The following is a 26,401-nucleotide window of genomic DNA, read 5'->3' on the forward strand; positions in this document are numbered from 1 at the left end:
CAAATAATCACCTGGGAATCGGTGGAACTGATCTCGGAAGGCTTCTCCGTGACGCTGCTGTCGTCAGGATTCTCGTCGTATCCCTTCAGACTCTCCTCGTCGCTGTGATAGGCAACTGACGCAGGAGACGGCCTGGGCGGCGATTTGCCGAGCATCGCGGGCGGCGGAGGATGCATGGCTTTCCGGGACAGTGTGCTTCTCTTGCCCAAAGTGCCGCTCGCCGCGTTGAGAGTGCCGCCTGCGCCCTGACGCGACCTGTACAGCTCCAAGTCCGATTCCTGTCGATCGTCCGCGTCCATCGCCATCGACTCCTCCAGAGTTTTCTGCGCCTCTTCTGCAATCATTAATGCGATTCGTGCAATTTTATACCGTACGTTGTATATAGCGAATAATTTTTATCAACTTACGTTTGTACTTGTAGCTTTTACTCTTCACGCACAGCACTGCTATAATCATGATGATAATTACAATTGATGTAGCGGCTAAAGTTACCATAAACCAGGTCTGTCTGTAAAATGGCCTAAGTTGCAGGTATGCGTATTCTATGTGCAGTTTTGACGGCGTCATAACCTGGAAAAATAATAGCTTGGTCGTAAAACAGTTTTCAAATAAATAAATATATTCATACAATAAATAAATCTAATAAATGTATGTAAATCACACATAATTTTTGATAGTATAATCAATTGCATTATAATTGAAAATAATTTTCCCTTAATTTGAATTACCGTTTCGCTGGAATACGCTGGATAACTGATTCCGTAGCGATTGTACGATATCACCCTAAATAGGTACGACGTGGATGGCAGTAAATTTTGATAAGACACAGCATACTCCGTCAGAGGTCCGTTGTTACTACGAACTATCGTTTGCCAGCGCGAATCGTCTACAATTACATGTAAAAACAGCGTTATGATCTTTAAATCAAATATAACATGCATATCATAAAATCTCGTAGGACATATCACTTGGATATTAATTTTTAGTGACATTCTTTGACCAATTTCAAGTCGATTTTTGCTCGGCGGAAACGTCAAGTTTCAATATATTTACAAAAATAAACATAAATCAAACTTCTGATATAACATTTAAATTTATTTTAATCTGTTGAAACAAGTATTTTAACTAACTAAAGAAAATAATTATTTTCTCTCGTAAAACTTGATTGTAATTTAATTAAATAAATGCCTCGATATTTTCTATTGACTTCAACTTGACCAAAAAATATATATAGCAAAAAAAGGAAACAATACAGTAAAATTGAAACATTCTATATGCCAAATAGGAACAGGATTTCGTTATTATTCTAGCAAAAAACTTATTTAACACTTTGAGTGCCGGCTGTTATGCAAAATTTCATGGAATTGTATTTTACTGTTGTGTGAGAAACGCACATGCGCAAGTCACTGCGACACGCAAAGTGTTAAAAACGAGATTAATTGCACGACTAAATAATGAAAACTGCGGGGCTAACAATAACGACTAAATCATCACGCTAATGATCGATTATCGTCTCTTTGTCAAAACGGTATATTCGGCGTAGACAGTACATGTTACAGCGTTATGTACAAAGTTAATGTTCGATAAAAATTCTGCTGGAACGTCTAAAGTATGGCGACGTCATGCTATGACATTATCATGCAAAATTGTTAATGCAAATACCAAACAATCACGACACGTGTACATGTATCAGATAATGTACAACGAATCAAAAGCGATATCGTTACGCTAATAAGGGTTTCACACTATCGAAAACCATCTAACGCAACGACTGACGCTCAGCATAGTTACGTGTATTGACACTTACAATGCTGCCATTCTTCCATCGCTATACAGTTATAAAAAAGACGGTATTAGTGTTAGCAAAAGTCTGACGATGTATTCGACACAAATGTGCGAGAAATTTATGTAATGAATTGCGCAAAATGTATTTTATGAATTATCTTGTGACTAAATATATATATTCTGTTTATTGAGATTGCAGCAGCGATCGAAATTCTGCTCAAATGATTGCAAAAATTTATTCCATAAGCCATGCGGTGAAGGTTAAAAAAAAAGTTAGTTCTCATGATTTCTGGCGCTGCAATTTCAGTAAAATGATTTTGTGTAAAATGGTACGATAATTTTGAATAGATTCCACAAACATAAATGTCTTTCGATCTCTGTTAACAGATAGACTTGTATTCACCTTTGCGATGGCTCTCGATGTAATAGCCGAGTATGGGACCCTTGCCGGAGGCTCCATTGATCCATTCTAATGCCATACTGGAGTCGGTCTTGGTCACTGCGAGATTGCTGGGTGCGATCGGCGAACCGTCCTGCGGGCCGGTCGTAACGTTGCCGGATACCGGCGGCCCGAAGTCGATCGTCTGCGCGCGAATCATGAAGGTGTACGTCACCTCTTCCTCCAACGGCTGGATGAGGAGACTCGTTTCCGTTACCTTCTGTTTGACTTGTTTACTGAAACCTTAAACAGAACGTCGAACGGGTGAATAAAAGAATAGATATGCAGATTGCAAAGTGACATTGCATCTCATAATATTCTTCGGTCCGTTTAAAAGGAATTATTCGGACTTTAATTAACACGCAGAGTATTCGTGAAAAAGATCATCAAACGTTAAATATTGCTATCGGAGTCTTCGTTCGCCTTACGTTCGTTTTGCTCCGCCGTCTCGTAAGTGACGATGTAACCGATTATCTCGCCGTTGCGTAACTTCGGCGGCTCCCAAGAAACCCGCAGGCTGGTCATAGTAATTTCAGTGAACTGCAAATTATACGGCGGTCCTGGTATATCCTGTAATTAGAAATGTAAACTATAATAATTGCTGAAGAAAATTTCGAAGCTATGCACACTTTAGCCGTGGCTGCTGTTATTGCTGTAAAGAATAGTTTAAATATGTTTCGAAAAATACTTGCTTTAAAACAACATACGTTATTTATGAAATAATCCTCACCTGTTTCGTTCTCACGGTAATTGGCGGAGATCGCGGACCATCTCCAGCTGGATTAAACGCCAAAACTTGTATACGATATTCCGTGTACTTGTCAAGGAAGACTAAACTGTGTGCCAAATAAGACGCTGGAACAACTTCTATCTCTTCTTCCAGTTTCTTTTCCACAGCTTGAGGGGAATCGGTCACCAAGTAAAAAATCTGCAATAAGAACCGACAAAAGTATCAATATAATTGAATTTAATTATATAGAACTTACAAAATATTAGAAATAAAGAATAAAAATATCATTGACAAAATCCTTAAAGCGGACAATAAGCAAAAAAAAAAAAAAAAAAGAATTTTGAGTTTACAATTACAAATAAAAATAGATCGATTGCAACAATTATATTGACGTTAACGTAATTGAATAAAGTAATTACCTTATATCCTAGCAAGTCACCATTTTGCATGTTAACTTGCGGCGGTTTCCAACGCAATTGGACCTCAGTGGAAGAGATGGGCTCAGCCTTTAAGTGCTGCGGCTCTCCCGTAGGAACTGCCTCACCTACATACACGGTGACCGGCGGACTCGGCGGGCCCTCGCCTTCTGAGTTAAACGGTAGAACTACGATTTCGTAATATCGATCCTCCGTCAAGTCGCTCAAAACCATTTTGGTTTCCTGCAATGAAAACGCGTTGGATTACTCATCGCGCACTTCATTTTATTACGTCAAGTTATTTATATGCATTAGAAATATTTAATATCTTTATGTCTTAATTGATTATAATTTAAGAATCACTCTGTATATGTGTTTTAAAAATGTGCGAAGCACACCTTAATTCCTAAAATGTCTTCTTTCGGCGTTGCTTCAAGCGGTATCGGGAAGTCCGACACGGGCTGATAAACGATACGATAACCACCTGTTTCGTAGTCGCCGCTCCAATGCACCTCGTTGATCATGTTCCAATGAACCTCGACGCTAGATGTCGTGATGGGTACAACTTTCAAACCGGTGACACCCTTCGACGGCGCTACAATCAAATATGCCAATGTTGCCGAATCATTAAGCAAAAATCAGAATGTATATTTGAAAAGAAAATACATCGAAGAACATTTCGGTCTCATTTTCCACAAAAAATCTTTAAAACACTCCACGAAATTCTTCCGTTTACTTATAGTTTGCAGCTCGACACGCACCTGCGGGCAGAGTTTGCACTTGCGCGGACTCCGCGCTCCATTCCGAAGGGCCTATGTCATTGGTGGCCTGAATGCGAAACTGATAAAACGTGTAGGGTTTCAAGTTGTCGGCCGTGTAGGACGTCAGAATGGGCTCCACTCTTTCGGGAATGATTTGGAAGGGTCCGGAATTCTCCGACTGTTGCACCGTGTAATATCTGTCGACGACAAGAGCGAGATTAATATACAATTTAGATTGAAATCCATTTATTTGGAGAAAAGGCGTTTGTACCTCAATGGCGCGAAGCCGTCTCTGCCCGGCGTCCAGCTGAACGTTATCTGGCGACTTTGAATCTGCGACTTGCTCACTTGTGGCATCGATGGCGCTTGCGGACGTTCTCTATTGTTCGTGGTGAACACCAGCGCGTAAGCTGTCTTGCCCCAGCCCAGTCTCGTTTGCGCCGTCACAGAAAACATGTAATATCTCTCAGACTCGAGTCCGGTGGCTCTGCAAGCAATATTCGACTCTCGTTTACTCGTTTCATACACGTATTGAATCCCAAAGTATTTTACACACTAAATTTAGACAAAAGTTCAGTTTTAGAAAAAGAAGAAAATATTTGTTCAAAATTCCGGAACTCCCTCTTTCTCTCAAATTTAATTTTCTTTTTTTCCAATATAGTGATGTTATTTTTCTGACGAAATTAATGTGTGAAGTTTTTTTAGCATGAAATTATATACAAATATGAGTGTAAACCAACTGGAAAACACTTTTTGTACCTGAATGTTCTGTCCGATGCTGGGAATTCTTTCGAAAATTGGCGATCATGGCTGCTGTTCAAGTGAAACACGACCTTGTACGCGAGAATTTCTCCGTTAGGATCCTCCGGAGTGTCCCAGATAATGCGCGCTGTCGTGAGGCTGACATCGGGAAAGGATACGTTAGACGGCGGACCAGGAGCTGCATCAGAAAACAGAGGATTATATAAAAATTTCACTTTGTTCAGCTACAGAATTTCTATTTTTTTCACTAAAAACATTTAAAATTGTTTCAACATGCATTATGTCAAAACACAAAGTCGCGTTTACGGTCATCGCGATTACTTCTAATAGTAGAGATCTATCTTACCGTCTTCGAAAGTTTGGACTCTAACAGGTGGGACACTCAGCGCCCCGTCACCGAGTCTCGTGTAAGCCAAGACCTGCACGTGATATTGAACGAATTTGCGAAGTTCCGTCAGTGTGGTTGTAAAAGTAGTATTGCTGGGAATATTTTTATATTGGAAGGGCGATCTGGAATTTGCGCCATAATAGACTTTGAAACCCTCGATCTGTCCGTTCTGATGTTCCACAGGCACGTCGCCCCATCGAACCAGGATGGTCGTGGAGGACGTCGCGTTTGCCTCCACATTGATTGGTCCTTGAGAAGGAACTGAAAAATATGGTATGATATTAGTTATCGTAAACCTTAGAAGCGCGATTGCAAAGAATTGTAGAGAATTGATCTGACATCTTTTTCACAAATATTTGAAACGATATTAATGTCAATATCTAACCTTTGAACTTGGAAAAACTGGTTGTTAAAAAGTGATACATAGGAGAAACAATTTTATTTTTAACTCAACATTATTATGAAATGCTATTCTCTTATGCCTCGTCTACATGCTGTCTTTAAGAAACTCTCTTTAGTACGTTGAAGTAAACTGCACTTGAAACGACTATTCAGCTACACGCTGTATTTAAAGATCGATGGTTTGTTTCGTTTCGCGCAATACATAACCTCTAAAAATATTTTTTTTAGAATTTGAGCCTGAAAAATTAATTGTTTCCTAATTCCTAATGAACTACCAATGGATACAAATATATAATATGGCGCTACAATTATATAATAAGTGGTTAAAAGATAAAAATAAATCGATATAAATCGATATTTTCTAATATATGATATTGAACTGGGATTCCTAACATCTTGAAGATAGTTTCACTTAAAGATAGTTTGACACAGCTACACGCGCAATTTAACATCAGATCTCTTCAACACACTATCTTAAAGACAACGTGCAGACGGGACATTATTCAGTTATGTACGAGAGATTCACCTGATTCGCGCGTTCGTTCAACGGCCTTCGGGCTCGCCGTCGAAGAACCGACGTCGTTGTACGCTTGCATCACTATCTCGTAATCCGCATACTCCTCCATATTCTCCAGGATGTACGAGTTTGCGGTGGGATCCTCGATGGTGATGCTCTTCGAGACGTTTGATCGCACTTCCGTGTACGTGACATTGTATCCGCGTGGATTTCCGTACCATTCTATCTGCTGCAACGGCTGTACAGAAAACGATGCAATTCTTACTACTCGTATCGCAAGATCTACGATATTCTCAGTGGCGACAATCGATATGAACACTGTATTTATGATCGATACTCACGATCCATCTAACGCGCAGCTCGGTGGCGTTCATCGCGCGAACGGTGACGTTTTTCGGAGGGTGAGAGGGCGGCGCCTGGATCGTTTGAAATTCCTTGGTCGGCTCGGAGGGCTGCGAGGCACCGACGACGTTGTTCGCGATCAAACGAAGCTTGTACTGCATGAAGGGGATCAGGTCGTCGACACTGACGGTACTGGCATCCGGATCGGACACCTCGTAAATAATGTACCACGTCGAATTTCGCGGAGTTTGCGCCTAGAAAATGGAAAGAAATACAAATAATTTATCCATCCTCGGTTCTTTTTCTCGATATTTATTAATCGTGTCACTCTATCATTTTCAAATGTCGACTCTAAATCGACCAACCTGCACTGTCCACTTCGTGATGGACGAGTTACCGTCAAAGCCTGGTGTGAACTGCAGCACAACGGAGAACGCATCTATGTTGGACAAGGCGAGTTTCGTGGGCGGTTCCGGCAGCACTGGTTCTACGCCCGATTGTATGGTCGCTGTCTTCGGTTTGCTAGATCCAACCGACGTCCAAGCGGTGACGTCAAACTTGTAGTGGGTCAGTGCCTAAAAAAGATGAATAAAAATTAAATTTCCATTTCAATATAACTTTTAGCTTCTCGCTCGGAATCGATGATCACCTGCAAATGCTCCACTTTGGTCGACAACACTTTGGCCGTGAAGTTTTCGACGCGCAAAGACTCCGGCATATCTTTGATCTTGTACTTCAGCTGGTAATGCGTTAATATTCCGTTGATCTCTTTCGGAGGATGCCACTTAATTGTCAACGCGCGGTCGCTGATGTCTTCAAATTGCAGATTTTCCACTTCATCCGGCACTGTAAACGTGAATATGTAGAAATGAATAACTCTTCCTTTTGTAACTGCGCGATTTTTAAATATCAAACTATTGTACGGCTGTCATTAGTCGACGTACCGTCCTCGCGAGTGCGAACCTCGACGAACGAGCTTCTTTCACCGTCGCCCGGATCAGTGAAGCAGAGCACTGTGATATTGTACGGGGTGTACTTTCTTAAACCCGTCATAATGGCGACCTGCTCGGCGAGCGGATCGAATAAATTCGGCGGCACAGTCATGGATTTGTACTCGATCGCTTCTGTAGAATTGTCGTCGATCCAAGCTTGCAACTTGTATCCCTGATTTATCCCATTGATCTTTTGAGGATTCGGCGGCTTCCACCATACTTTCACCGCCGTCGAATTAACCGCTTCCGCTCTCACATTCGTGGGCGGCGCTTCCGGAACTGTAAACCAATTATTTCCAATTAACTTGCAACGTTGAAAAAACAGTAGTGCTTTAGAACCTCGATGCTCCAATTAATTTATGGTATTTTAATATTACTAGTCTCGAATCACTCAACACGTCAATTAAAATATTTCAAACTTTAACGCTCTGATTGAATTAAACAACTGAAAATTATCATTCCTCTAATTAGCTACAATGCTGCGGTATTCGTTAATTACCTCCTTCCTTAGTTTTTATCTTCAATGGCGGATCGGTGAACACGCCCACGCCCTTGTCGTTGTAAGCCGCAATCTGCACTTCATAATCCTTCCACGTGATCAAGTCGGTGATGAGATAATTTCTTTGTGCCTCGTTGGTGATATTCTGCGTCGTCCACGGGCTACCGTAGTATCCGTGCAGTTTGTACCTCAAAACGTATCCCAAGATATGGCCGTTTCGGAATTCTTCCGGCGGAGGCTGCCACTGCGTTATTATTTCTGACGATGAACGCGCCGAGCCGATGAAGCCACCCGGAGGGCCACTGGGTCCTGTAATGTAATATTAATATCGTTGGTTCTCTTTTCACTAATTATATTAATCTTAAAAATCATTATTTTATCACTAATGTTTATAATTAATAATAATTACCATATCTCATATCCAATTTAAAATATTACCATTCCTATTAAAAATAACTTTAAATAAAATTCTACTCAAAAAATATAAATTTTTATATATCTTTAATCTCCAAAATTAATATTTTATTAAACTATTTTCTGATTTTTTTTTAAATTTATGATAAAAACTAATATTTTTCCACTTTTTCTAACGGTTATAATCATTTTAATACTTATATTTATAGCCAATAATATTTATTTACATCCAATTATAAATATAATTATTATTATTATATATAGAATCTTAATAACCTTAATATCGTACTTACGTTCTTGGGGTAGAACGACGATGTTGCTGGGCGCTGATGACGGACCTTTGCCGACGCTGTTTTCCGCTCTGACGCGAAACTGATAAGCTGCCGCGGCTTTCAAATTATTCAGCAATACCCATCGGCTCGCCACGGACACGTTGTCGAGTTCGGTGACCCAGTTTAGTGGATCAGGTATCGGTCCTTTGCATAACATAAAAATATTCATTTTAAACAAACTGTGTTAAATACAAAAATAAATAAGCTAATACTTTAGACTTATATTATCACAGATTTGTTTAATTTAGAGATATTTTAGTTTCTATGAAATATGAAGATGCAAAAATATAACAATAATGTATAATTTTCTGTTTATTAATTGATAACAATTAATAATTCTTGCCACACTTTGGAGAGATAATGCGTATCTAATACTCGGATCATGTTTTATATTTAGATTACCTAAATCAGACACTTCTAGTCTCTCAATTATGAATTTCTTCGTGGGACTGTTTCCGTCGAAGCCGGGCACCCACGTGACGTTGATCGTACGCGGTGAGATCCGCTCGACTCGAGTGGCCATGACGTTAATCGGCGCGAACGGCAACTCAATCACGCTTAAACGAGCCGATCGCGTCTCATTGCCACCCGGCGACACCACGGAACACGTGTATTCGCCTACGTCAGAAGCTCGAACGGCGACGATTTCGAGAGTACCGTCCGACCGCATCTTCACTCTTTGACTCGCTTGTGTGTTTATCACTCTGCAATAACAAACATGCCGCTTTGAAATTCTCAGTCGTTAAAAGAATTAGTGATCTCTTTTCCAATCAGCGAGAATAATACATTTTTTGATCTACATTTATATAAATAATTCAAAATAAATGGCATAAAAAACTTGAAAAAATTGATTCGATTTTTGGAAAAGTGTGTGAAATAATTAATAAAAAATCCAAACCACGCAAGTAATAATAATATTAATATGGAATTATTTTCCTTTGTACGTACTGTGTGTTGTGAAACCACGCCATATCGTACACAACGCTGGGATCGTTTGAGATCTTGCACTGCAACTCGGCAGTGTGTCCGAGGAGCACGCACGTATCAACAGGTGGTTGGATTATTTGCGTCCGAACTGTAACAGACGAAGAGACGCTGCATACGCACAGAATAGAACAGCGCGATGCGCTTGCTGATAGCTGAAATTTCTAAATTAACTAAATTTTGACAAGTTAATTTATATTTTAGAAACATTTTGCAAATTTTATTCAAAGAACCTTTGTCATTAATGCACTGGTTCAAATTTAATAATTACCCATAACGGTCAAGAATGCCGATCCGTTGACGGAGCCGGCCTCGTTCGCACGGATACAAGTATATTTTCCCGCGTCGCCCGGCTTCACCGCCGCGATCAGAAGATCGCCGTTATCCAAGACTTGCACTCTCCCGGCGATTTCCACAGGTATCGTATCTGGCGCAATGAAGTGTAAATATTTATAAACGAAATCAGGCACGTCTTGCAACAATTTCGAATCGCGATCAATTACCATTGTAATACCAGGTGGTGTTTGGCTTGGGCGCTGCTATGGCCTTGCAGTTGAGAGTCGCGTCTTTGCCATCCAGCACCGTTAAATTCTGAGGACCGGTTTCCATTACGGGCGCAGACGCTGGAAATGACAGAAGCCACGGCGTTATTAATATGGAATACAATGGAGGCTTCTTTCACAACGTGCAGATAAAAAAAGGGTGTTCAATCAATGCAACGTGTACTATAAAACCCATCTGCAATTCTCATCCTTCTATTTCACTCAAAAAAATATTTCGCTGATGTAGTTAGATTTCTAGATATCGCAACAAGAATGTATCGCTATTTTTCGTATCTGTGAAAACAGTGTTTGTCACATATAGAATTTATAGCAGTAATGTGTTCTAGCAATAGCTTCTGAAAAATTTAGGTACCATTGCTAAATGTTATTCATTGCGTGATCTAACACGTGATTGGTCTTATATAGATAGGCGCTTTAGAGAAACTTTCTTTTTAAAGTTCACAAACAATACAGATATATATTCTGTTTCTGTCATCTAAACTGATTAAGTAATTACATATGCAATATCACAACAGTTGCTAATCATTTATCTGTTTTAGTTAATTTTTTACACCTAGAAAATTTTAGCTATTATTGCAAGATCATTTTTTTGAGTGTTCTCTATGCTGTTTTCAAGAAACAAGCTTGTTCTTTTAAGCAAAACACATATTCAGTAGCAAAACTACGCAAACTAATGGCCGCTTCACGATAAACGCCGCATTGCAAAATGATAACTGAATGCTACGAATGCGATGTTTATCTTGAGATAAATTATAAAAATCATAATTTCCAAGTTGGTTTTAATAGCAAATGTATCTCTAATCTATGGAAAAAAAACAAGGACGTGCGTGGCAGTGTTACTTGCAATGTCGAAGATGCGTGCTAAAAATTATGATTTAAAAAAACAAAAATGCACTAAAATACAAGAGTCGTTTTACTCGACCTTTTTCAAAAATAATAGATCGTAATGTACACGTCAATAAATTTAGCGAAACACTAAACTAATAAAGATCAACAAAAATGAATTAATAAAGAAACAAAGGGCTATTCAATGTCTTTCGCTAAAATTTCTATAAACTACTATCGGGACATTTTCTAAAACAACATGGTGCGGTCTAGTCCTTTCGGAGCTATGCAAAAACTCGTCACTGAAGGAAGCAAAAAATCGTGAAGTGAAATTTGTACAGTCTGCAAGCATGTGCCAAATATGATGATGGAAAAAGAGTGAGGAAATCTTCGCAGGAGTATTCTTACTGTCTGGATATTGAGAGAACTTAAAATGGCGGCCGGATTCGCGAACACTGACTACATTGTAGCCAGCAGCCGCCCAGCGAGCAACTCTGTTTCTGAATCCGCTCCCTAATCCTTTTTCTGTACCGCACACAAAAAACACGTCATTTGCATTAATTCTCCTTGCGACATTACTGCGATGCAAAGTATTCGCAAAGAAACGCGATCTAAAGCTCTCTTTGGTTCGTCTATTTCATTATTTCTCCAGATATTTCTGTACAACATATGTACCTGTGTACAGTTGAACAGTTTTGTTATTAATACCATAATTTTTACGTTAACAATATTATTTTTACAAAAGCCTGTCGATTTACTGAAAAAAAAGACCGATTTCTTGACGGTTTTGACTTGCACAAAATTATCAAATTCTTTTATACCAAAACTGGAAAACATTCTGCGAACACTCTGTACGGAGTGGATGATTTTGTTGTATCGCAATATCGCGATAAAATTATGGAAAGCTACTCACTTTTCGCCTTCAGCCATGTATAACTGGACGATTCACCAGCGTCGTTAGACGCGAGGCACTGAAACATCCCCGAATCGTCCATAGTCAATTTCTTGATCGTCAGCGAACCGTCCTCTTCCAAGGTGTATCTGCAAAACGCGCGTAGACACCAAGATTATTAAATCGCGCGCCTCAGCTCGATGATGATTGAATCGCGCAACAATCGCCAAATTAGATACAGAATCGATATTGAAAACATTTACTTATAATATATTTCTCTTTAAAAATATTTGCGGAATTAAGAGGAAATTTCCAGACAAGATTCTGAAAGTTGAAGTGAGAATAATTGAAAGAGTGTTATAACTCTGTCTCCTTCTTTCTTGAACTCCAACGATTGCAAAGGTAAATATTTGTGCGTACCTGGTTCCCAGTAAATAATCAACGGACTCGGCATTACGGAACCAACTGATTGTAGGAGGCGGCACGCCGTTAGCATCGCAGGGTAACGTTACTGTAGATCCGTAATCGCTCAGAGTTTCCCTCTTTAGCTCCGTTATGAACGTCGGTTTTTCTACAGAGATAAAACGAGAGTCTCAAGAAGGAATCAAGTTGACGTATGAATTAACAAACAAAGAGATGTCGAATCAACAAGTTCAACACATATTTAATAACTCGGTTATTTTTATCTCCATGATAATTAAAAGCCGAACAATGTGTCGCTTTGCTGAAAAATAATTACATAATTTTGTGTAGCTTTCGCCGACTCATTCATTTGCACGCGTGTCATCGCTTACCATAAACGACGACCTTGGCGCTTGCATTCACCGTCGGATAACCGCCGCTTCTCAGATCCACGTGGCAGGAATAAATTCCCGTGTAAGTTATATTGGCTGAGATCAGTGCGAGCGTCCTGTTCCACGAATCGTTGAAGCTGTACGATATCCTGGAATTCTCGATCGGAATACCGTCCTTCATCCACAAGGTCCTTAGCTCGTGAAGCGATCTGAAACAATACGGCTTCGTTTCGAATCTTTCTGGAGAAAGACAATACTGCTCTTTGCGCACCAACATGGAGGAACAATCATAACTTTGATTACCTGGCATTTGCAATGCAATTTATATACGTGACGTCTTGATCTTTGATTATTTGCGTGTCCTCTGGCTTGACGATTATAGTGGGCGCTACTTCCGCGTTCGGATCGCCAGTGACCCGTAGCTTGAAGAACGGACTGTTCTCCTCTTTGCCCAGTTGAGTGTTGATGGCTTTCGCTCTGTGCAAACACGATAAACAGAGATGTAAGTTCAAATTCCGAACTCAATTCTTGTAAAGCTACTTTGAAATAAATCTCTAGCTTGAATTGCAAAATTTTCAATCTGAAAACCAGACGTTCGCACAAATGTATGCACGAAAATTATTATGATACTATCATGTAAAACGTGAGCTTCGATATTTGCTTAAATTACTGTGAACAAACTTGTTCTGATTTTGTTATTCATTTAACTATTATTTTTTGCAGTGTGAATATTCACGACGTTACATATAAATCATTGTTCTAATTGCGATTAGTTGTCATGTCAGTTATAATATTATTGTAAAAGACGATCATCATCATCAACAGAGAAGATTTGAAGTTGCACACAGAAAAATATCATTCTATTGCTAAGAAAAGTAATTACTCGGCTTACTTTTCTTTTTTTAAGTAACAATTATCTTTAATAAAGAATATTTTCTTGATAATAGTCTTAAAATATACTCATCACAAATTTTTGATAATCTCATTATCATGTACTCAAAAGAAGTAATTATTTTTTGGTGAAGAATATTATAAAATTGTATCGAAGAAAAGTCAGATTTGGCTAATTTAATAAGCAAATAGAATTCTTTTTTAAATTTAATATTCTTGATTGAAGTATTAAACTTACTGGGATCAAAATATATTTTGAATAATTTTGATGCTTATGATGAACTTACGATAGATTTGCGGATATATGAACTTATAAAATACTTAAAACAAGTAATATTTACTTAAATACAGTATGTATTTTTCTGTGTGTGTGTGGACTGAGAATATATACATCAAAAAAGATCATATTCGTGACGAAACGTCAATTTGTAACCCTGAATTATATTATATTCTTGAAGATCCTACAATTATTTCTGAGATTTTTGACAAAAGAAAAGACTTCATACGAGCTGCAGTTAGAAAGCTATTACGACACCGCGTCTCAATTTATACGAACCTGTAGGAGTCCTCGTCGTTCTCCGAGGCGTTTAATATGAACAGTGTGTGATGCGTCGTGGCGTATTTTATACCGTACAGGGGCGTCCCGTCGGCGGAGAACCACGTCACCTCGGGAATGGGATGGCTTTCAATCGGGGGTAGTTCCAGAATCGCGGCACTGCCCGACTCGACAGCCACGACCTTTTCCGTGAGATCGTCGAACGTCCCCATGTCTGAGCACAGATCAGAACGTCGTGTTTTCGGTCGCACAAAGACCCGTGACGGGCGGGCGATTTATTGTACTCACAAGCTACGGCGAAGGTGAGACGATCGCTGAATATGGAACCCACGTCGTTTGTCGCGACGCAGTGATACACACCGGCGTCCTCCCGCCGTGTGCTCTGAATGCGGTAATAAGGCCCTGTAGTGAGCTCCCCGTTGCGGAGGGGCACGCCGTCTTTGAACCATTTGTACTTTGGTTGTGGATTGCCTGCGAAAAATGTAAACAAATGTAAAAGGCCAAAGAGCCCGAATCAACGTCGAAAAATGTACAATTGATCGAAAGATAAATACGTTTCTTGCGCGCTCTCTGAATAATTATCTGATTAAATGCCGCGATTGAAGATAATCGTGTAGACCCATGAATGATTCAATGCGATTTCCGTTTGCAAAGTCACGGACGATACTATAGTTCCGTGAGCTATCTAATACCATTAGTACAGGGTCATACGATCGAATTACACGGAGCTGAGCATCTGTAAGGCTTCATCTGGTCTTCCTCCGCCTGTTATTCGATATTTCTGCAGGACAATGGAACGCTACGCGGCGAACCTTATCCGCTACTGCGCTCCTTATAAATTTCCTTCGCTCTCTTATATTAATGCCGCCCTAATGCAGTACTGAAATATTTTTAAATTATTCTCAGATGTTTCTATAAATTATACCAGCTGAGAGATAACGATTAATTAATTAATGAGAAAATATTGATAAACAGAGCGGAAATAATAAAGCGATTAATTTTGAAATCGCATTAAACAAACGAAAGTAGAATTTATAATTGTCTCTAAATTTTGCTGAAACTGTTTCAGTACTGAATTAGAGCAGCGATATTTTTCACAAAAAAAAAAAAAAGAGTAAATCTCTGCTCAGGGCTAAGCTCGAAAATTCTCTCTTTATTAGCCTCGTGTCATCAAAATCATTAGATAGAAAATATCTAAAAAAAATCCGATCCTTACCTCTCGCTTGGCATTGCAGAAACTTGGTGCGATTCTCGCTAAGTATATTGCCGCTGCTCGATGGCTGATTGGTGAAGCGCGGCTCCTGAAGTGGTTCTGCGAACAGAGAAATGTGCGTGAATTTATAATAAATCGGTATAAAACTTTTATCGTCGACTCGATCGTAAATTTTTATCGCAATATCGGTTGTTTTATTATTGCACACGGGAATTCCACACGGCTGACGGACAAACGAGTCAGACGGACACATGCGTGAAAAATGTAGGCAATTTACGATGCTCCAAAAAGAGCGACGTAGGAAGGAATGCGAACGAACGAGCGCGGATGCCGAGGCGTCGAGTCACATACACATAATAAGCCCCCGACGCGCGCACCCTTCTGCATCTACCGGACGTTCCACGCTCCGATGATCCCGGCACACGGGCGCACCGGTATGCCGCAGTCTCTTGTCGCTTCCCGTGAAACCGTGGCTTTAATTGAGGACACACAGGTGAACTGACGATTCAACTCGCAAGAACTTTTCAGAGAACATCACACTTTCTAAACATTTTCCAGTTAAATATGAAAAAAAGAACTCGAAAGTTTATTTCCTTCAATAGTGCTTAAAAATGTTCACTTGTTGAGATACGTTTTCTAGGATTTATTTAAAAATACGTGCAATTTGATCAATCCGAAATCGGTTATTTAGACGTGAATTAGCGAGAAGAAATTTATTACAAATCAATATAAATATTGATTAATTTAAAATTGCAGTCTTATAATTAGTAAGATATTCAAGTAGATTTTACTTTAACAGAATAGTCATAAACATATAATATATATTGTTGGAAAGTCACGATGACTTTCATGTCGGAGAGAAAACGTCGATTCTAAAATCTGTAGAGCTAGAAAGATATTCGGTCGACTTAGAGCCTTTTTCAAAAAAAAAAATAATAACGTTAATTAAACCAAGTTATTTGTCGTTTGCTGCTTCAATATTTACGTTAAAGAAAAAGCGGACGTGAAAAATTCATCGCAATATCCCTCGTATAATTACTTTCGTATCTTCGTATTTTTCCCTTCATTGTAACAGAACAATGAATCATCCAGGATCCATTGTGGACATAAATGAATTAAACTTCTCATACGAAATGTTTCAGTCGCCCGTAAACATGATTAGTCGCGAGAAAAGTGAGGTTTATTTGATTCGACATTGTCAGCGTCTCAGGTGTCTCGTCTGTTTGCAAGTGGAGATCCAGTTTCCTCTTATCTCCTTATCGCACCTCGTGAAATCATAAAGCGGCACTATGTGACTTGCACAGCCCACCGATATGTGCGATGCGTGAAACGCGCGTGTAAACTCGGAGCTGTTGAATATCTAAGGCGCGATAGTAAACATCTTGTTATATTCTTCTCGTTTACTATCGTATTTTAAGCTTGTCGCGCTCCGTTCAAGAGCCGCCGTGCGTTGAACCTAGCACGTTTACGAGCGCATATTGTAAACATTTTGTTTCGTCGAGTACGAAAGGTGAAGCCAGATTGAAGATGTTAATGCAAGACTCGTTTGCGGTCGGCTAATTACCGCGCAGGTAAGCCGCCGTAGTGCTAAGCAGAGAAGGAAGTGTGTAAAAACGGTTCGCTCTAAATTCATCCTAAAGCAAATGTTGAAAGTTTATGCATCGTAGAGGATGCAAATTGCGAGCTAATTAGAAGCGGACTTTCGCGGAATTTTAATAAGAGAGAATTTCAATGGAGAGAAAGAAAGAAACAATGCTTAATCGTTTTCAAAACGAGATTCGCATGGATCTGCTGTCATGTATTCAAATATTTAATCAATTTCTAATCACAATTAATTTGCGAAAAGTAAAATAAATATCAACGGCAATTAAGAATTTTTACGTTAACTTTACAATTAAAATCGCAATAGAATTTTAAACTTTACTAATTTTTAAATAAATTTTATTTAAACCTTGCACTTTTGATTAGTTTCCTACCTTCTTTTATGCAAGAAATCTAATTATAAAATGTCAGTTTTTCTCGTATTAATTTTTAGCGATAACTAAAGTAAAATACATTCTCGTAATAAATTACTTCATTAGATGTCTCTTAAAAAATAAACGAGTAACACCAAAAATAAAGATTATAATTACGTTAATATTTTTTTAATACACCTGAAAGCATTATGAAACTTCTCTTCAATATATCTTTCAAACTAAATTATTCCCACGAAACCTTTTATGCATATTTTATACAGATAAATGCACATCACAAAATTAAATATGTATATCATCCCGCGGATCGTACAAAACGGACTTCGGCAATCATCGTTGATTCTCCGAGCATATGTCCACATGCGTGCGCGTAGCCGAGGCCGCTGAAAAACACCCCATTTTAACCGACGCAGCTGTCATCGGGGGGGAAGAGGGGGGGGATGAAGCGGGGTGGCGTGTTTACCGAGGGGCGTGAATGCGGGACGCTTTCGAAAGGCTTTAGTTAACGGTAAATGAAGAAGTTCCTCTTTTGCGCCCGCGACCCAGAATCCTCCTGTCGGCCCGTTTATCTCGAAATAGCGGAGTCGTACGAATTCGGCTCGCCGCATGCTGACGACGCGGCGAGCGCGCGTTATAAATAATATGCTCGTGAGAAAAAAATCGAATTCTTCGGAGAGAAAAAAAGGGCAATTTAGAAGGCGCACTCGTACGGATTCGGGCGGTGATATCCGCCGGCTGATAACACACCGGGGTCGGTCGGTGGGGATGAGGCTCCGCAAAACGTTGCGCATTGCGTCTTACTGCACGCAGCCAGCTATATCGCAGTCGCGGGGTGCACGACTCCCCTCCCCCTTCACTGCAGTCTGCAGGTGGTCAACCCCGAGATTGCTACCCCCAAGTTTTCTGAACGCGCCATATGTTGCGAATATTTTACGGTGGTTTCTTGAAAAGAGTCTACCAAAAAATTTTTTTTCTACTTTTTTCCTATCTTTTATTTCCGTTTTCATCTCTTGATCTCTTCATCCACGCTACGTATGTATTGTGCATAATGAATATTAAATAAAATGTAAAATTTAAATGTGTTTGGTAAGAGTCTTTAATAGCTAAAAATAAAAAAGCAAGTTAAGATGCTCGGTTTCTATTCATAATATTTTTGTTACACTTAAGACAAATGTGGAACTCGTATTCTTACAATTATCGTCGGACAAATAAATATTTATGTGGTCGTGTTTTCCTCCCAACAATAAATGAAAGACAATACGAGAAATATATTGCCGATATATTGCTTGATTAACCCCGATCAACTTTTCATTCAAGTTTATTTAAATGCACCGGCGAGCGATCAATCGTTCGAAATGACCTGCGAACTTCCCTCGCAAATTTCCGAACACAATATAAATATGCGCTTCTTGTCTTTCTCTTAGTAAAAGTATCCTGGCACATTTCTGGAAGATTAAAAAATTTCGCTATAATTGAGCTCTGGCTGCAATAAACGTTCGTGCTTGGAACATTCTGCGCTACGAGCGACGTCCGCCTGTCGCTCGTGAGACATTGGCTCCGTGTAATGCGCTCGAATGCGATCGTGTGCACGAAGTCGGTGGCAGTTGAAACACGTTATCGGGGTGTCTGGCCGTTTGCCAGTAGGCCGAGGAGCGGGACGAGCGAGTTTCACGGTCGAGACCGGAATCCAGAAATCACTGGCACTTGCAAAAGGGAGAGAGAGAGAGAGACCGTGACCTCCCGTGTGGAGAATTCAACTAATATTGCGCAATTAATCTTCTATCATATTCTCATTAGTTCGAAAATAAAAATGGCACGTCACACGTGACTGCACAATATTTGAAATGCGTTCGATGGTGTTACATCGCGAGCTGCCAATCCGCGATGCTATTATACAACGCCATCCGACACGCGATATTCGCGAAATTTTCGTCGCCGCCATTGTTCGAAAATTAGCACAACTATAGTCTCGTACGCAACGGTTCCTTTGTTACGTCGCCTCTGTGGAAATATTTACAGTTTCGTGAGATTTTACGGGAAGATTGCGCGTAAGGGCGTGCGAAAGCAAGTTTTAATCAATGTGTTGCGTCTCGAAGTGTGTTCGATGTAAGAAAAAAAAATGTTGAAAAATATTTTTCCTGACGTTGAAATGTTTATCTCGCTAATGCAGTGATCAATTTTCGAAGACTTGTTCAAATAAACATACGAATTGTACGACACCTTGTTGGCTTACATCTTCCAAACTCAATAATAGAATGTAAAGCAGACAACTTCCTCGTATATGACGACTTATTCAGTCGATTGAATTCGACAACGATTACCGAGTCGACGAGCCGGAATTTGGAACAGAAAGGAATGCTCATTTTTTTTTTCAGGAGTTTGTCTGGAAATAACTGACGATGGAGTGCACTCGCTAATATATACAACTCGCATATGGCGCCGAGTAGAAGTTCAGAAGCATGTGAAGCCCGTGTACGAAATCGCTGCCACGTGTTGTTAGCGGGGTCGCCGCACGTTCAACGCGTCGTAAAAAAGACGAAAATTGAATTAGTTCGAGCGCACTATGTTCCATTGAGCGTAAACAACCCGCGTCGGGAAATGCGGTCGATGTTAACGAGTCGAAGGAAATCGGGTTCTAATCCGCGAATTTTTCAGCTACAGAAAACACATATCGATTGTCAGATCGATTTTGTCCACCTCGCTTATTTAAATTCTCGATTGTCTTCCCAGATTTTATTTGCGAGCAATACAGAAATGAATTTAGAAACCGACGTGTGTCATTCGGATAAAAATTTGTGTCACACATGTGACAAAAGAATATTAAGCCGCTGTTAGACATCCTAGAAATAAGAGTTAAACATTTATTTATATTTAAATACGATAAAATACAATATACAAGTTTTAAATTTATTTTTTTTCAAGCATTAGACGAACATTAAGTTATGTCACAATAAACATTAACTCATAATAAAATAGAATAGGACTTTTAATGTTTCTAACCGCTGTATGCAAATCAGTAATGTATACAAGGTGTCATCATTCGTTAATAGTAAATTTCTGAAATTTCTTATAAGGTAAGAACATAAAAATCAAGCGTGCTTGATGTGAATTATTAACAATCTGATTGATCAACGCTTTAAAAACTTTTAGCCTCGACATTTTGGTATAAAGATTTTCGTTTCCAAATGACGTCAGGAATTTGCTGCGGGTGATACAGTTGGTTTGAGATACCCTGTATATATTTTTCAAGGAAACAGCCAATCATATATGTATCATAACTAAAAAAATTCTATATAGTATAACTTTTATAAGGATCTTTGTGAATCAATATAAGCTATTGCTTTTCCATTGCGTTTAAAAATAAATATTTTATTAAACGCATTAGAGTGGATTATTTTTTAAATTCTTATTTATTTCTCCATTCTAAAAAATAACATTTTTGATATTTATATTAGTTTCATTTTCGTTTAATGGCGTCAATTATTTTTCAGTCCTCCGCACATTTAACGTGCGGAAAACTGCAATCGATTAATGTCAATACTTCCTCACAAAGTATATATTTCGCCTCTTTGTCTGTGCACCTTTCCGCACTCTCGCATCCATCCGAGCGATTACAACAATTCCGTCTTCAGTGATTAATAGTTAAAGACGCATCGTTGCGAGAAATTACAAATCGCTCGTATGGAAGTATCACCTAGGCCGTTCTGTTATCGCAACGGTGCCGGCCGAGCGTTTAAAAACCGCTTGTTCAACGAGGCGTAGCTCCGAATTAGCACACAACTGCATGCAAATTCCCATCAGAGATACGTTCCCATGGACGGACTCCGCTTCGCCTATCCCTATCCCGTTGTCTTGGAATCCGCCCAGGATACCAAGTCTCCATATCCCTTTCCTTGTATTCTTATGTTATTCTGAATTTTTAAAAAAATTCTAGATACACGTTTATCCAATAAAAGTTTGCAGAAATTCAAATTACAATAAATAAAATTAATTTCTTCTTTTCCGCGTATAAATAGAAGCATTACTCAACAATCTGTAATTATGTCTGGAAAATACTAGATTGCGTAATCTCAATTTTTAAATCGTCCGTAATATTTTGCAGATAAAATTAAGGAAGTTTTTGTACGTACAATCGTAGCAAAAAGTTGCTAAAATTTGATTTTGACGAATATATGCTCTTCTCATATAGTTTGAGTAATAAAGATTGCATAGAATCTTATCATTTATTCACAAGTAGAGTGCAGAAATGTACTTTTAAATTTCTGTTGTTTTCTTTCTGAGAATTTTCGAATTTTCTGAATTATGCTTGACGTGCGGATAAAGGTTAGTTGTGTTTATCCACAATGCCAAAAGTAGCTCTTATCAATGGAAAGAAAAAATAGTGACCAAAAAAGTGTATGAAAAGAAACTTCTCCAACAAAAAAGAATTCTTTCGATCCATTTTAGCCACTTAAATCAACACGGTTACACGTTCACTGTAAAAAATTGCCTAAAAATTCAGACACATTTTTGTCTGAATTTTCAGATCTGGGTGCCTGAAAGTAATTTCAAACAATCTGTTAAATCTTAATTATCAGAGTAGTTTCTCTGAAAATTCAGAATAGTGGCGCGTTTGTCTGAAATATTTAGAATTGGTGTCCAAAAAATTGAACAACATATTTGAAAACAGCAACTGTCTAAAATTTCAGATATGCTGTGGTTTTATAACCTGATGCGTGGATATTCTATGCAATTTCTCTGCTTTTTTTTTAATTTTGATAGCGATGTTTTACATAAATTCAGATATTGTCAGCTGTATAACATCTGGTCGGAATTATAGTAGAGTATAAAAAGCCTTGGCTCTTGGCAAATTAATCAAAGCAAATTATTATTTCACTGGTGAGTAGGATTTCTTATTATAAATCTGATTGGACTATATGTTTATAAAATAAATTACTTTTTTACTCAACACTTTCTGTTAAGTTAGTGGTGGAGCCATGTTAAATGTTTTTCTATTTCAGACAAATTCAGACAAATATGTCTAAATGTTCAGATACTAAAATTAGAAATATTCAGACAACTGGCTAGAAATTCTGACAAAAGTGTCTGAATATTCAGGCATTGAGATCAGAAATATTCAGACAACTGCAGCTAGAAATTCAGACAACTGTGGCTAGAAATTCGGACAATATTCTGTCCGAAAATTCAGACAATGTGACTGTAAGAAAACTTCAAACGCTTTTGTCTGAATTGTCAGTCAGTAATTTTTTACAGTGTATGTAAGAACAATCTGTAAAATTTTTGTTAAATTCCTAATATTTCAAAAATAGGTACTAAACATCCTTAATATCCGTGACAAATCTTGCTGTTGTCCACATAACAATTGATATATTTTGATAGCGTAAAATTTACTGTGCCAATAAATTCTCCTTCTTCGCGTGTATATTTCTAAGAAACTTTTCTTCACGATCTCTATATAAAGAAACTTGTTCTAGCCTAAGATTCCAGTTAAAAAACATCGTACGCGTATAGAGATTCCTGCACGTGTTAGTTCGCGTAGTCGCTTCCAAGCTTTAAATTGGCGACGCAAAGTGCATCGCGGCGCGCCACACCGTAAAGTTTTCGTCTCTGCGCGGATGCATCTCCCCCCTCGATTTTATTATGCACGAATGCACCGGGGAAAGAGGAGAGCCGGACTCGCGTTACGAAGTTCAATGAACAATCTAGGATGAAACGAACGAGGCAGCTGTGCGGGCCATGTGCGGTATGCAAACGGGATGCGGACGAGGACTCGGGCGCGTTCAGGGAGGCTCTCGAAAGAGGGAGGTCCTTTAATCAGTCGATTACACGCACGATGCGCTAATGTGCCCGACGTGTGCCCCGTTTTGTCGTCGTGAAGATAAAAAATGTTTCAAACACGACGCAATATATTTTCATCAATTTCTTCACAAAATATATAAAAAGAACGAAATACATTTGTCGCATCCACTGAAATATAAGACTCTTTATATCAGAGATGGGAATTAGTTGCAACTTTCGGCTCGATTTCTTGATTGACGCCTCCTGCCCCCTCCTTGCCGCTCGCATGCTAACAACAAGTCATCAAACGCGCTGACAACGTCCATAAGTAAGGTGCGCGATACTCAACCTCAGAAATGTTCCATATCACAAATGCAACAAGATAAATATGGGATAAATATAGATTTCCACATCATCTGTGAGATACCATTGTTGAAGAACGCGTTAATAATTGTCTCACACTTATTATCTTGTTGCATTTGTGATATGTACATTCCTGAGGCTGAGTATCGCGCACCTTACTTATGGGCGATGTTAGTGCGTTTGATGACTTGTTGTTAGCATGTAAAAAAATTTTTTTAAATGCGAAAAATGGAAAATTTATACGACTTTGAAAAAAATTGCAATTTTCACAAAAAAATTCTGATTTTATTGCAAAAAATTAGTGTAATTTAACTTTTTACAAAATTATTTTAGTTCACCCAGAAGGTAATTACATAAAATTAATAAAAAAGTTTTCATTTCTGGTTTTAGATAAAAAGAATGCTATCTTGTACACAAGATGGACGGCGAGGTATCAGAAACACGGCCTTATTTTTTAATAAAAATATTAATATTTTTTCCTAAAAAAAATTATTTTTTATATTTAATACTGTAAACAAAATAACCACAAAGTTTTGAGCTGATAACTTTTATTTCAGCTGAAAAAAAAATCCTGCATTTTTCGGCTTCCTAAACGAGACGCCGCCCTTAACAGATAACGAAGATTATGATTTATCTGTCGAGATTTCACACGCCTCGCTTAAAAACGAAAAGTTCCGTGAACGATAATTTTAGACCGCTTTTAATCTCCCCGATGTAGATAACTAAAGTAAATAAAGCCAAATCGTATCGAATCAAATTAGAATTAGTAGTTGGAACGTGGTGCACGCAATGCGCCCTTCAAGAACGAGATCCGTGACGGGCGCCCTAGCTTTATTTCTGGCCGTGCGTGCACCGAATGCACGCATGCAACCAGACAGCCACGACGACGACCCGAGAGCAGGAGTATTATGCGGAGGGCATCTCCGTGTGGCCTATTTTACGGCCTTGAAGAAATCCTGCTTTACCTTGTCATCGTGACTCTCTTCGTCGCTGCACGAACGCGTCACGAAGAGAAAAAAAGAACGTTCGAAGTGTGAGAAACTATATTTTATGATGTGCATTTTTTAATGCTGTGACGAATAAGCAATCACCAGTGGTCGTAAAGGCTTTATGAGCTACAATAAAATGGCGAAAAGTTTTTCAACATACAATCGCCGAATTTATCTTATAAACGTAATAAAAAAAAGTTAAGTAGGAGCATCCTGTGTAATCTGCTATTTATAATAATTCCGAACAAGTCTAAATAATAAATGATTCTCCAAATCACATCTTTAAGTTAATTATTTGATTATCCTTGATACACTGCGTAAAAAAATACTAGTCTAAAAACGTTAAAAATAAATTAACAAATATGAAAGAATCATAGAAGAAAAGCGAACGAGCCGTAGATGACTATTCGTGCTAAGATCAATGTATTGCAATTCTTCGTTGCGTTAAATTACAAACGTTAACAAAAGAAGAAAAGTTCCCGAGCTCTTGCCTTCGCGTGACGGCCTTCGTCTCGTCTCTTCTCTCCTTCTTACGGATCTTGTTCTCGCTGAGAAGGAAACTCGCCCCGTGAAAGGATGTACAAATCGCTCGAAGGGGCCGGAGATCGCGCGAACGATTTAGCGTATCGATAATTTCCCTCGCACGAAACCGGAAACGGCGGTCAGGACGAGGGTCAGCGAAGGGAAATTGAGACGATAAAGTCGTGCGAACTTGCGTTCTTTTTCTTACATAAGTTGTTTGCGTATTAAAGTAATAAATAAATCAATTTATGTCATTGATTAAAAATCGTGAACGACAAAATTAATTCAAATGTTTGAATGAGGCCAGTGTCGCATCGCGCACACTTTCCACCTCGATCAGCGTAACATCTTGAAGTGCACGCTCGATGCAGCGCTTTCAGAAGTTTCTTGTATATTTGGATTCTCCACTTCTTCATGGTTGAGAAAACAGTCGAAGCAGGACTTGATTGCGCCCTCTCGGCGGAGAATTTATTTACGTAAATCGCGGAAATATCAAGCAGATGTTAACAGTCATCTCTGGAGATAAATGTTGACTGGTTGCACATCTCGGTAAGCATGCGTGATCCATACATAATAATAGTTTGCTGAGCGTGACGCAACGATGATTAATCTTGAAGAATGCCACACAATAGACGATTTAAGCGTTGCGCTCGACCGAAGAGGCGTATCTCAACGTTTCATCATTTTTCGATATATTGAAGTCTTCGAAAATTACGTTTTTGAGATGCAATTTAATCCACTAGCACTCTTCGACGAGGTGCAGAAACTTTTTACTTGGAAAAGACATAAATCCAAAGCGCTGCTCTTTTGTTATATTAAAAAATCGGTTTGAAAAGAAAGCGAGATACGGTTTCTTTTTTTTTTTTTTGCGTGGAATGGCAATAATGTTCTTTCACACTCGTGCTCAAATAAGCGAGAATTTCCGTTACCGATAAGGACCTTGAGCAGGCATTGCGCAAGGTGTAACTGTTGAGACGGCGTGTGCAGCGTGCGCGTCGCTCCGACGACCGATATTTTCACTTTTCATCGCGATTTTTTTTTTTTTTTTACCGCTGGGTGGTCAGTGGCGGAACAAAGGCAGCACGCGGAGGAAATAACGCGTGCAAAAGAAAAGTGTAACGTGAAAAATAAAGCGGAGCGAATGCGTGCGCGAGGAATGCATCGCAAATTGCACTTACTTTGACGCACGCAGGCAGGTTGACTCACGCTGGGAAACGCCGCGCGAGGAGGCAGTCGTAATTCGCCTTCTCTGGGCGTGGACAGAAATGCAAACCAGGTT

General features: G+C 39.0%; 1 protein-coding gene and 1 long non-coding RNA gene across 2 annotated transcripts in view; one reads left to right on the forward strand and one right to left on the reverse strand.

The window, feature by feature from the left end:
* sdk (sidekick cell adhesion molecule) overlaps positions 1 to 26,401 on the reverse strand; it is a 33,754-nt gene that overhangs the window by 2,006 nt on the left and 5,347 nt on the right. The window contains exons 2-31 of the mRNA XM_012376950.2: positions 15,501 to 15,596; positions 14,573 to 14,755; positions 14,285 to 14,498; positions 13,141 to 13,314; positions 12,838 to 13,046; positions 12,464 to 12,614; positions 12,065 to 12,192; positions 10,267 to 10,386; positions 10,035 to 10,190; positions 9,728 to 9,854; positions 9,182 to 9,483; positions 8,741 to 8,923; positions 8,034 to 8,342; positions 7,487 to 7,813; positions 7,192 to 7,388; positions 6,908 to 7,117; positions 6,542 to 6,796; positions 6,210 to 6,438; positions 5,240 to 5,542; positions 4,891 to 5,071; positions 4,403 to 4,618; positions 4,132 to 4,328; positions 3,769 to 3,965; positions 3,374 to 3,613; positions 2,955 to 3,152; positions 2,653 to 2,794; positions 2,189 to 2,467; positions 729 to 886; positions 408 to 570; positions 12 to 334 (exon numbers count right to left, since the gene is read on the reverse strand). Coding sequence (XP_012232373.1) covers positions 12 to 334; positions 408 to 570; positions 729 to 886; positions 2,189 to 2,467; positions 2,653 to 2,794; positions 2,955 to 3,152; positions 3,374 to 3,613; positions 3,769 to 3,965; positions 4,132 to 4,328; positions 4,403 to 4,618; positions 4,891 to 5,071; positions 5,240 to 5,542; positions 6,210 to 6,438; positions 6,542 to 6,796; positions 6,908 to 7,117; positions 7,192 to 7,388; positions 7,487 to 7,813; positions 8,034 to 8,342; positions 8,741 to 8,923; positions 9,182 to 9,483; positions 9,728 to 9,854; positions 10,035 to 10,190; positions 10,267 to 10,386; positions 12,065 to 12,192; positions 12,464 to 12,614; positions 12,838 to 13,046; positions 13,141 to 13,314; positions 14,285 to 14,498; positions 14,573 to 14,755; positions 15,501 to 15,596 — 6,167 coding nt within the window. The remainder of the gene's footprint in view (positions 1 to 11; positions 335 to 407; positions 571 to 728; positions 887 to 2,188; positions 2,468 to 2,652; positions 2,795 to 2,954; positions 3,153 to 3,373; positions 3,614 to 3,768; positions 3,966 to 4,131; positions 4,329 to 4,402; positions 4,619 to 4,890; positions 5,072 to 5,239; positions 5,543 to 6,209; positions 6,439 to 6,541; positions 6,797 to 6,907; positions 7,118 to 7,191; positions 7,389 to 7,486; positions 7,814 to 8,033; positions 8,343 to 8,740; positions 8,924 to 9,181; positions 9,484 to 9,727; positions 9,855 to 10,034; positions 10,191 to 10,266; positions 10,387 to 12,064; positions 12,193 to 12,463; positions 12,615 to 12,837; positions 13,047 to 13,140; positions 13,315 to 14,284; positions 14,499 to 14,572; positions 14,756 to 15,500; positions 15,597 to 26,401) is intronic.
* On the forward strand, positions 5,416 to 9,316 carry LOC137000551 (uncharacterized). Its single transcript, XR_010890810.1, has 6 exons — positions 5,416 to 5,554; positions 6,319 to 7,109; positions 7,167 to 7,396; positions 7,478 to 8,349; positions 8,754 to 8,914; positions 9,177 to 9,316. It is a non-coding gene; the product is annotated as an uncharacterized lncRNA (long non-coding RNA).

This window comes from Linepithema humile, chromosome 6 (genome assembly GCF_040581485.1).
Source record: "Linepithema humile isolate Giens D197 chromosome 6, Lhum_UNIL_v1.0, whole genome shotgun sequence".
NCBI lineage: Eukaryota > Metazoa > Arthropoda > Insecta > Hymenoptera > Formicidae > Linepithema > Linepithema humile.